Source organism: Hypanus sabinus, chromosome 20, assembly GCF_030144855.1.
Source record: "Hypanus sabinus isolate sHypSab1 chromosome 20, sHypSab1.hap1, whole genome shotgun sequence".
NCBI lineage: Eukaryota > Metazoa > Chordata > Chondrichthyes > Myliobatiformes > Dasyatidae > Hypanus > Hypanus sabinus.
Genome location: NC_082725.1, coordinates 54,880,815 through 54,893,230, shown reverse-complemented (window position 1 = coordinate 54,893,230; position 12,416 = coordinate 54,880,815). Strand labels below are relative to the sequence as shown.

Sequence of the window (12,416 nt, the reverse complement as noted above, 5' to 3'; positions counted from 1 at the left end):
TACACACTTTTCCACTGTCACACTTGATTGGTCCTTTTCTCTTATGTCTTATCCTCTTGTTCTTCATATACTTGTAGTATGCCTTGGGTCTTAATCCTGTCCACCAAGGCCTTCTCATGGTCCCTTCTGGCTCTCCTAATTTCATTCTTAAACTCCTTCCTGCTAGCCTTATAATTTTCTAGATCTCTATAATTAGTTTTTTGAATCTTTTGTAAGCTATTCTTTTCCTCTTGACTAGATTTATTACAACCTTTGTACACCATGGTTCCAGCACCCTACCATCCTTTCCCTGTCTCATTGAAACGTACCTATGCAGAACCCCATGTAAATATCCCCTGAACATTTGCTACATTTCCCCAAGAACATCTGTTTCCAATTTATGCTTCCAAGTTCCTGCCTGATAGCCTCATATTTCTCCTTACTCCAATTAAAAGTTTCCCTAACTTGTCTGTTCCTATCCCTCTCCAATGCTATGGTAAAGGAGATAGAATTGTGATCACTAACTCCAAACTGCTCTACCGCTGAGAGAGATGACACCTGACAAGGTTCATTTCCCAATACCAAATCAAGTACAGCCTCTCCTTTTGTAGGCTTATCAACATATTGTGTCAAGAAACCTTCCTGAATACACCTAATGCACTCCACCCCATCTAAATCCCTCACTCTAGGGAGGTGCCAATCAATATTGGGGAAATTAAAATTTCCCACCACAACAACCCTGTTATTATTACTCCTTTCCAGTATCTGCCTCCCTATCTACACCTCGATGTCCCTGTTACTATTGGGTGGTCTAAACAAAACACCCAGTAAAATTATTGACCCCTTCCTATTCCTAATTTCCACCCATAGAGAGCCATCCATAGACAACCTCCCCCCCCCAATGACTTCCTCCATTTCTGCAGCCATGACACTATCCCTGATCAACAGTGCCATGCCCCCACCTCTTTTGCCTTACTCCCTGTGCTTTTGGAAACATCTAAAGACTGGCATTTGAAGTAGCCATTCCTGCCCCTGCAGCATCCAAGTCTCTGTAAAGGCCACAACATCATAGCTCCAAGTGCTGATCCATGCTCTAAGCTCATCTGCTTTGTTCAGAATACCCCTCGCATTAAAATAGACAAATCTCAACCCATAGGTCTGAGCGCGTACCTTCTCTATCACCTGCCTATCCTCCCTTTCGCGCTGTCTCCAAGTTTTCTCTATTTGTGAGACAACCTCCCTTTCCTCCGTCGCATCAGTTTGGTGCCCACCTCCCAGCAATTCTAGTTTAAACTCTCCCCAATAGCCTTAGCAAACCTCCCCGCCAGGATATTGGTCCCCTGGAATTCAAGTGTAACCCATCCTTTTTGTACAGGTCACACCCGCCCGAAAAGTGGTCCCATTGATCCAGAAATCTCAATCCCTGCCCTCTGCTCCAATCCCTCAGCCATGCATTTATCCTCCATTTCATTCTATTTCTATACTCACTGTCACGTAGCACAGGCTGTAACCCCAAGATAACTACCTTTGAGGTCCTGCTTCTCAACTTCCTTCCTAACTCCCTGTAGTATGTTTTCAGGACCTCCTCCCTTTTCCTGTCTATATCGTTGGTACCAATATGTACCACAATCAGAAACATCCCGAACCCTGGCACCTGGGAGGCAAACCATCATCCTCGTTTCTTTCCTGTGTCCACAGAATGGCCTGTCTGCCCCCCTAACTATAGCCCCCTATCACTGCTGCCATCTTCTTTTCCTACCCTTCTGTGCCAGAGGCACAGCCAATGTTGCTTTCCCCAAGTAGGCCGTCTCCCCCAACAGTTCTCAAACGGGAGTACTTATTGTTAAGGGGGACAGCCACTGGGGTACTCTCTAGCATCTGCCTCTTGCCCTTCCCTCTCCTGACTGTTACCCACCTAGCTGCCTCTCCATGCCTTGGAGTGACTACCTGCCAATAGCTCCTCTGTATCACCTCCTCACTTACCCTGACTAGACGAAGGTCATCGAGCTGCATCTCCAGTTCCCTAACGCGGTCCCTAAGGAGCTGCAGCTCAACGCACCTGGTGCAGACGTAGCTGTTCTAGTATCATAGAACATTTCATTGCAATATGAGATTAAGCTACGAACTTTACTTGGGTGTTTTCCCACCTAAACCATCTTAACCAAACTCACCATCCAGACACAGGAGCCTATGGATTTTCTTTAGTAGTCATCTATAAAGAATTCAGCATTCTAATTTGTTTTGTCACTTTAATTATTCTCTTATGCACAGATTTTACTCAGAAGTGTTACCTTAAAATAGTGAGATGAATAAACTTTTCCATCACACGGTATTGGATGAGTTGTATTAGATGGTGTTACATACCCCGTAACTGGGTGTCTTACCAGCAAAGATAGAAGTGTCTGTTGGAGTCTGGTGATACTCTTTTCAACAGTATTTATTAGTAAAAATATACAAAAATAATATCCATGCAAATATACAGATAATATATGTCAGTAATACTAAACCTAAAAGTGCGGGTATTATAATAATAATCAATAAGAAACCAGCTCTATTGTTGTCTAGGGGATAATGAATTGTCAGATGGAAATATAAAGTTCAGTTCAGTTCAGTTCATGCAGGCTGCTGTAGTTGTTTGTCAAGGTGTTGCAATTGTTGGAGAGAGGGAGAGAGAGAAAAAACGTGTTAACAGTAACAGCTATTATTTTGTCAACTTTCCTTTACGATCTTGATCCGTTGATGTGTTGTTGTTGTGGCCATTCACATATGACCCCTCCGTCCTTTAGCTAGACCGTTCTTCCGTGGTGGACTTGTCACCCAGGCAAGGGTGGACACACACACAAGCCCCCACCGGTCTCGCTACAAGACACTGTGAGTTAAAATTTACCGACCCTTTGTTCGGTCTCCAATCTCCCACCCTGTCTCGTGGGGGTCCTGATGCTCACTAACGTTTCTACTGGTGCGTCTGAGGGGTGTTACCCCAGACCTCACTTTTATCCACACTCACGGGGTCTCAGGTGTCAATCAGGTTGGGATGATGTAACCCATCAAACCAGCCCACTCTGGTTGACCCCTGAGGGGTTTCAATGAATAGAACAGTACCAAGTAAACAATCCTTCTCCAAAAGACAATAGCAGTAATCAACGGTTCCACTCTTCTTTTGTTAGTAGGAGACGATCCACCCTGGGTAACTCTTAGTTGTGTGTGTCTCTCTCTCATTAACTTTCATGAGCTGTTATCAATAACAACTGCCCTGGCAGATTTCCTATTGTCTCTCTTACTTCCTTGTTAGCAGCATCGAAATAGTAGTGATTTACGATTCTCCAAAAAAGGGGGGGGGGCATGGGCGACTCTGCACTCTTCTGCCCATCAGAGTTGTTCATCCTTCGTAACACCCCCATCCTTCTAAGAATTTTCACCAAAGGGGAAAATTAACTAATAGAGTCTTACAGAATTACAGAATCTAACACAATACAAGTTTTTTTAACTACAGAGTAATACAGATATACATTCAACTTAGCATCTAGATAAGCAGTCAGCGAGTACATTATCACTTCCTTTAATATGTTGTATCTTAATAAATTCATGTAACATCAGACTCCAATTTAATAACCACCTGTTTTTATTCCTTTTCTTCAGCAAAACAAAACTGAAGAGTTGTGATCTTAGCTTAAGTGTATATTACAAAATGTGAACCAATACATGTGTGATTATTCTGTAGTACATTACAAAAGTTTATGCAAATACTAATCTTTATTTTACTTTTAAACTCAACAGTCAATCTTCCATGGTGTTGTCTTTATTATTTACATGCTTTGTCGAAATCCCTCAAAACCAGATCCTGTTATTTAAAGTGGCATTTTGTCAACCTTTGCCTCTTTTCAATTTAACTTTCACGTGGTTAGCTTGCTCACCAGTGTGGAATAGGCTTTCACATACTCCTTTCATAGGAGTTATTTTATCAACAATGTTTTCCAAACTGAGCCCATCTTCTGAACTTCCACACAATTATTTATTTTTAAGCAAATCATTAGTTTTATCTTCAGGACCCTTCATTCTATTAGTTTTCAGTTTAACATCTGCAAGTTGTTTACCTTTAAATTCCAAAACAAACTGTAATTGATTCACAGGCACCTTGTTAACAAGCCATTGTTCCTTCAGCCTGGTTACTGCTTCTGAAACCAATCCAAACTTTAAATTTTCTTTATTCAATTTAGGAACTACACTTTTCCCTTCTCCTTCAATAATGATATTCACATCACCAGCTCCCATCTCCTCACTAACTTTTAACACACCTTCTAACACAAACAACTGAGAATTCTCACTTCCCACTCGTACCAAGGTACCCCTTCTTCACTGAACCATCTGACCTAAAAGGACTGCATTCCTTTTCAACTAAATCAGATACCTCAGACTTTTCCTGAGTTTCATTACTAGGTTCAGTACCATGTGCATCCACATAGTGAACACACTCAAACGGGCCATCTACCTCTTCCAGGCTTTCCATACCCGTCCCTTTTTCAAATTCTATGTTCCCCTGATCCTCCCAGTTACTCTCTGGGCAACTCCCATCCGGAGTAAACTCAACCCTGCAGGTTAAAACAATTTCATTTGCTAACCCAGCAGATTCCTTCAAGGTAACGGCATCCTTTTCATCTAGAACTGCCCTTATATCGTTATCGGGAACACATTTCAATTTTTCAACTTCTTCAAACAGTTCCGTCAAGCCAGACAGATCATCCATGTCCAACCCTGGACCTTCTAACTCCCTTATCTGTTTCTCATCTTTACTCTGTGCTTTTCCCTCTTGGCTAAGGGTAGGTCTACCTCCTCTCCTTTACTCTCTTTCACCTCCCTATTCTCCGTTTTACCATCCCCTAACCCCTCTTGGTACAGGGTCGGTAAAAACGTCTCAGCCAAATCGACACTGGACTGATTTAAACTGGTCTCTTCCTCAGCTGCCTTTCTCGACATGTTGTGAGTGATCGCACATGCGGGATAGATCTTGGAATCTAGGGGTGGGTCCTCAACACTTACAGGCTTGCTCATCAACTTCACAGCTGAACACACCTCACCCCCTGCTAAATCATTACCAAGAAGGACGTCCACGCCGTTTCTCAGTAATTCTGACCGCACCCCTATTTCAACTGGTCCAGATACCAGATCACAATTTATAATGATCTCATGCAAAGGTACAGCTTCTGTCCCTTTTCCTATGCCTCTCAAAACTACCTCTCCAGTCTCAAGACCACAATCTAGTACCTTACTGAGAATCAATGACTGTTCAGCTCCAGTATCTCTCCAGATCCTCACTGGAACTGGGGTTTCTCCCTCTTTCACAGACACGTTCCTTTCTGAAATAAAATCCTCACACCCCTCTCGTATTTTATCTACCTGGGCCTTTCTCGTCGATTTGCTGATCAACACAATATACCCTGTAGGGACTGCTGCTTTCCCTTTTCCTGTCTCCTTCCTCGGAGCAAAGCACTTAGATGCAATATGACCCACCTTTCCACAATTAAAACAGGTCAAGCCAGGAACCCTCCTGCCAGCTTGCCTTTCTTCCTCCTTACCTTTACCACTAGCTCCTGGCTTATTTTCTACCTCAGCCGGCGGGCTTTCTCTACCGTTCCTACGGTCTTTCTGGTAACTCTTATTCGAGGAAAACTTTGTCTTGTGGGTTAGGGCATATTCATCAGCGAACCTGGCAAATTCTGATATAGACTTATTCGGCTTCTCGTTCGAATACATCTGGATATCATCCGAAACACAACCTTTAAATTCCTCAATCAGAATTAACTCTCTGAAATGCTGGAAATCCTCCTCCACCTTTTTTGCTGCACACCAATGATCCAGGAGCACACCCTTCTCATAGGCAAACTCTGCATACATCTGATTCCACACTTACTTTAAATCTCTGAACTTTTGTCTATATGCTTCAGGGATTAAATCATAGGTCCGAAGGATGGCCCACTTTATTTCCTCATAATCCGCAGACGCGTCCATGGACAATGCCGCATATGCCCGTTGAGCCTTCCCTTTTAACACACTTTGTAACAACGCCACCCACTGATCTCTGGGCCACCTCTGATTCACTGCCACCTTTTCAAAATGCAAGAAATAACTATCAACATCTGTCACCTCGAACAGAGGTACTAACTCCCTACTAACATTAAATTTCTCCTCGCAGGGATTCTTCTCTCGTTTTAACTTTTCCATTTCCAGCTCATGCTGCCTCTGTTTCTCCTTCTCAGCTCTTTCCTTCTCCTTTTCCTCTGCTTCCAGCTGTTGTAACATACGTTCATGTTCCTTCTCCTTTTCAGCTCTTTTCTTCTCCCTTTCCTCTGCTTCCAGCTGTTTTAACCTAAGTCCATGCTCCCTCTGCTTTTCAGCTCTTTTCTTCTCCCTTTTCGCCTCTAACTCCTTTAGCTGGAGCTCATACTCCCATTTCTTCTGTTCCGTGTCCAGCCTCAATTTTTCCAACTCCAACTGAACCGTCCCAATAGCTAGTACCTTTTCAGGGATATGTTCCAATACCTCAGCCGAAAACACATCCTTCTCAATATAATACTGAGCTATGGCCCTCTGCATCTCCCATGGACAACTTCACCTCTGTGAGATTTAATCCTTTCGCAATATTTACCAAGTCCGTCTTTGTGGCATCCTCTAGTGCCTTCAAAGTCGGGTTTTCTGTAAATTCATCTAAGTCCATCTTTGCTGGTTTTCCGTCTCGTTACCCATGCAACCAGATCAAAGTCTGTACTTATAGCCCGATTCACTGGCCCTCCAATTTGGTATCAAATCCTGAGACGAGGCCCCAATTTGTTACGTACCTCGTAACTGGGTGTCTTACCAGAAAAGATAGAAGTGTCCGTTGGAGTCTGGTGATACTCTTTTCAACAGTATTTATTAGTAAAACTATACAAAAATAATATCCATGCGAATATACAAATGTACGTCAGCAATACTAAACCTAAAAGTACGGGTATAATAATAATCAATAAGAAACAAGCTCTATTGTTGTCTAGGGGATAATGAATTGTCAGATGGAAATATAAAGTTCAGTTCAGTTCATGCAGGCTGCTGTAGTTGTTTGTTGAGGTGTTGCAATTGTTGGAGAGAGAGAGAGAAAACGTGTGAACAGTAACAGCTATTATCTTGCCAACCTTCCTATACGATCTTGATCCGTCGATGCGATGTTGTTGTGGCCATTCACGTATGGCCACTCCATCCTTTAGCTAGACCATTCTTCCGTGGTGGACTTGTCACCCAGGCAAGGGTGGTCACACACACAAGCCCCCACTGGTCTCGCTACAAGACACTGAGTTAAAATTTACCGACCCTTCTTTCGGTCTCCAGTCTCCCACCCTGTCTCGTGGGGTTCTGATGCTCACTAACGTTTCTACTGGTGCGTCTGAGGGGTGTTACCCCAGACCTCACTTTTATCCACACTCACGGGGTCTCAGGTGTCAATCGGGTTGGGATGATGTAACCCATCAAACCAGCCCACTCTGGTTGCCCCCTGAGGGGTTTCAATGAATAGAACAGTACCAAGTAAACAATCCTTCTCCAAAAGATAACAGCAGTAATCAATGGTTCCGCTTTTCTTTTGTTAGTAGGAGATGATCCACCCTGGGTAACTCTTAGTTGTGTTTCTCTCTCTCATGATCTGTTATCAATAACAACTGCCCTGGCAGATTTCCTATTGTCTCTCTTACTTCCTTGTTAGCAGCATCGAAATAGTAGTGATTTACGATTCTCCGAAGGGGGGGCATGGGCGACTCTGCGCCCTTCTGCCCATCAGAGTTGTTTATCCTTCGTAACAATGGAAAGAGAATTGCTTCATTGTTTTAAAAACTGCCTCTAAGAAGCCATTCAGAAGTCTTGGATGGTCATGTCAAAAACAAAGTTTCTTCTGCAACACTCCCCCACCCCCATTTAAAAAAGGCACAACTTTTGGAGCTTAAAAAATTGTAAGCAAAAATAATGTTACTACTTGCTTTTAGTGAGGTGCCTTTAGGTAATAGAATGCCTGTTCCTTCCCTTCTTCTGAAATATCTAAGTGTGAATAAAATCTGGAAAAGGGAAATTTATATCCACTTGGATTTGTTTCTGGCAGTGTTACAGTTCTGGCAAGAGGCATTATAGAAAATCATCCCATGAAAAGAGCTGTTGATTTCCTTAGTTCTTTTTGGCACCAATAACTGGAATATTGTCCTAAGGGTTTATGATCTCTCAACAATTCTTTTTTTAATTGATGCTTGTACAATGAGACATTTTTACACTTAACCTGCTAAATGTAGTTTGTCATATCTGAAAATAGTTTTATTTGAAGTTAAATAGCTTGCTGCTAGATAGCTTAACCAGAATTATGAGAGCACCGGTTTCACAGAGACATGCACATAAAGCAAAATACCCTAAGGGTAATATTACTAGCAGTTGACCTTACTTCAATCCTGTACCACTTGAAAGTGTGACGATACTGTGGGACAGAGTATGCACAGATCCCAAAATGAACTAAAATCTAAACACCTGAAACATGTTCATTGTATTGTTACCAGAGCTACATTGTGCTTAAAAACATTTCACTAAAATTGTCTTTTTCTAAGACATTCTTTTCTAGAATCTAACATTTATTTTATAATGGAAGAATTAAACATTAGCTTCTCACCTCCCTGTATAATGAATTCACATTACTAATTCATAATGGAAAACTGCAGCTATAAAACTATCCATTCAGTATTGTGCATCCTGCTAGGTTAGGATGTTGGAATATTTCTGAGAGATTTGAATTGTTGCCCATTTACCTGTTGCAGCACAATGCAAAATTTGAAATACTCTGCCATAAATGCTGAGCTACAAAGTTACCTTCAAGTGTATTGTCCATAACAACTCATAACTGTAACTAAATAAGCAACCATTTCAATCCTGTTATACCACACATTAGATTAAATCATGTTGTTCTTTTGTGTTTTGGTGTTTAGTTTAATCAGGTTTATGCTTGTTGTTTACCCAGAGCCCATTGGAAGCATGTCATCTATGGAGGTTAATGTGGATATGCTGGAGCAGATGGACCTAATGGATGTGTCTGATCAGGAAGCACTGGATGTATTTCTCAACTCAAGTGGAGAAGACAATAATGAAAGTTCATCAGTATTAGGTAATAAACACAAAAAATTTTGCAGATCCTTGAAATGCAGAGTAGCACACACAAAATGCTGGAGGAACTCAGCAGATCAGGCAGCAGAAAGGAATCAAAAATTGATATTTCAGGCCAAGGTCCAAGACCTAGAATCAGGTTTAACATCATGAAATTTGTTATTTTGTGGCAGCGGTACATTGCAATACATAATAAAAATGATAAATTACAGTATGTATGTATTATAAAAAGAGAGGAGAGGAAGAAGCTGTCCCTGAAACACTATGTCTTCAGGCTCCTGCACCACCTCCTTGATATTAGTAATTAGAAGAGGACTCATCTTGGATGACAGGGTGATTAATAATGGATGGTGCCCTTTTGAGGCATCGCCTTTTGAAGGGGTACTCCATGCTGGGTAGTACCCATGATGGAGCTGACTGAGTTTACAGCTTTTTCCAATCTTGTGCAATGTCCCTCCATTGTAGACTGTGAAGCAACCAGTTAGAATGCTCTCCATGATATTTCTCTGGAAATTTGTGAGGGCCTGCCGACATCAAATCAAACTCCTAATGAAATATAGCCACTATCGAGCCCTTTTTGTAATTATATCACTACGTTGCGTCCAGGATAGGTCTTCAGAGATATTTACACCCAGCTCACCCTTTCTATTGATGAGGACTGGTGTGTATTCTCTTGACTTCCCCTTGCTGAAGTATACAATCTTGAGTGCTACATTGTAGTTGCAGCACCACTCAACCATCTTGTCACCATCTGGAATTCTGCCAACAATAGTTGTGTCGTCTGCAAGTTTATAGATGACATTTGAGCCACACAATTGTGGGTGTAGTGAGAGTTGAGCAGTGAGCCAGTGTTGATTGTCAGTGAGAAGGAAATGTTATTTCCAATCCGCACTGACTGTGGGCACGATTTTGTTCAACACTGAGTTGTACTTGAGCCTGACGTAGGTACTACTATTGTCATCAGGACTGTAAAGAAAGAACATTAGGAAGGTTTTTTTGGGGGGGGGTAAAGTAATACAAACTAAAAGGTGATAGGTGAAGCCCACAGAGGATGTGAGGATAAATGTAGGTGTGTGGGGGAGGGGAGAGGAATGGAGCTGATAGGTGGGAAGGATAAAGGGCTGAAGGAGGAGGAATCTGATAGAGGAGAAAGGGTACCAGAGGGAGGTGATGGGCAGAAGGGGTGAATGGGAAAAGAGATGGGGAGGGGGGAGTTACCATAAGTTAGAAAAATTGATGTTCATGCCATCAGGTTGGGGGCTATCCATATACAATCCAAGTGGCCTCATCGTGGCAGTAGAGACAGCTATAGAGCAACATGTCAGAATGGGAATGAGCAGTGGAACTAAAATGGTTGGCCATGGGGAAATCCTGCTTGCTGCAGACAAGAGTAAAGGTGCTCGACTAAGTGGTCTCCCCATCTATGTCAGGTTTCACTGATGTACAGGAGGTCACACTGGGAACACCAGATACAATAGGTGACCCTGAATGGTGGTGAGAACGTAGATGAATGGGAGGTGTAGCATTTCTTCCACTTGCAGGGATAAATGCCAGGAGGGAGATCAGTGGGGAGGGACAGATGGGCAAGGAAATTATGGAGAGTGATCCCTGCGGAAAGCAGAGTGTCAGGTGTCAAGCCCATTGAAGATGGCAGAAGTTGCATTGAATAATGTGCTAAATGCAGAGTTTCATGAGGTGGTAAGAACAAGAGGTACTCTAACCCTGTTAAGGTGGAAGGAAGATGGAGTGAGGTCACATATCTGGGAAACGGAGGTGTGGTTGAGGGCAGTATCAATGGTAGAGGAAGGGACACCCCATTCTTTGAAGAAGAATATTCTGGAAAGAGAAGCCTCATCCTGGAACAGATAAGAGGACCTAAGAAAAGGGAATGGCAGTTTTACAAGTGACAAGGTTTCTTAAGGTTGTTATAGCCGGAGGTGGTAGTCTCACCAATAAACTGAACTATTAATGCTGATTCTGTGTTGAAAATGAAGTATGGAGAAGGAACACGTGTATCAAGTAGCCTCTCAGAACCAAGTCCTGCTCCTGGCCTTCACGTGTGCCTTAGCTACTAAGCCTGGCAGAACACCAGGAGAAAGGGTTACTGGCACCTTAAACCAGTTGCTTCAAGTAGTTGGGGTTCGTCAGCCATGGTTGACAGCAATCTAGGAAGAGAACTCTGTGATCTCAAACCTCTGCTGCCTTGCAGCTATACCCACTCATGGGGAAGGGTTCAAGAAGTAACCCTGAGGAAAAATTCATAGCAGGATTCCCTAAGGCAGTCCCACTTTGAGTTCAATGCCAACAGGCAATTTCGTTTGGATTTCTCAGCTGAGTGGAGATGCAAAGCCTTCTATGTTGGCAGCAGCTTGTTCTACATATCAGACTGCCCTGACTCGCATATCACGTCAGATGGGATGCAACATCTGTGGTTAACCCCAACCAATAGAGGGCTTCAGTCAATGAGAAGTATAATCACGATAGCTATGAGACAGTAGGTTTATAAAAATATCAGTAGACAGCTAAAGATGGAGACTGAGAAATCAAGAAAGGGAAGAGAGGTGTTTGAAATGGACCAAGTGAGTTTAAAGGCACAGTGGACTTTAGATTCAAAGTTCAGAAAATTGAGAGCTCAGCATTGGTGCATGAAATAGCTTAATTATTAATTACAGTGGGAAACATTCAAACTACACAAGTCTTCCTTTGTAGATGTATAGAAAATTTTATTCCGTGATTGTTCAATAGCTCTCCATTCACTTACTCTGAAGTATATATTTTGCTTTTTAATATCAAATGCACACAAAATACAAAACCTTTGAAGTTGAGTTTTGTGTTTAGAAGTAGTTACTTTTATGCTATGCTATTAAGATCTTTATGAATCTTTTGCCTTAGCATTATCTCAGTACACTTGATTACCTTAATATTTAATAATCTATTGATCTTTTTCTGGAAAAGAGTTTTTGCAGCTCTTGGACAGAGAACTGCAATTGTTTTAATTCATTATTGCTTATCTGAAGCTTCAATGTGCTTGGAAAGATGATGAGATGCTGTTCCTCAAGCTTACATCAGGCATCGATAGCCAGAGTGGGGTTGGGATAAAAATTGAAGTGACACACAACTAGAAGCTTGGGGTTACCATTGTGGACTAGAGGTGTTCAACAAAGTGTTTACCCATCCTGATTTGGTAATGGGGGTTGGGGGATGGATAGCGCGAGAGAACCTGGGTGGAGTTAAGAGTATGAGTGAGGGTTATGGGCTACCAAAGTGCAACATACAGG

General features: G+C 42.3%; 1 protein-coding gene across 2 annotated transcripts in view; it reads left to right on the top strand.

The window, feature by feature from the left end:
• The window catches only part of LOC132378545 (dysbindin-like), a 237,410-nt gene that overhangs the window by 221,780 nt on the left and 3,214 nt on the right, over positions 1 to 12,416 (top strand). For both annotated transcript variants that reach the window (XM_059945533.1, XM_059945532.1), the window contains one exon: positions 8,996 to 9,139. In XM_059945533.1, the coding sequence (XP_059801516.1) occupies positions 8,996 to 9,139 (144 nt within the window). The remainder of the gene's footprint in view (positions 1 to 8,995; positions 9,140 to 12,416) is intronic.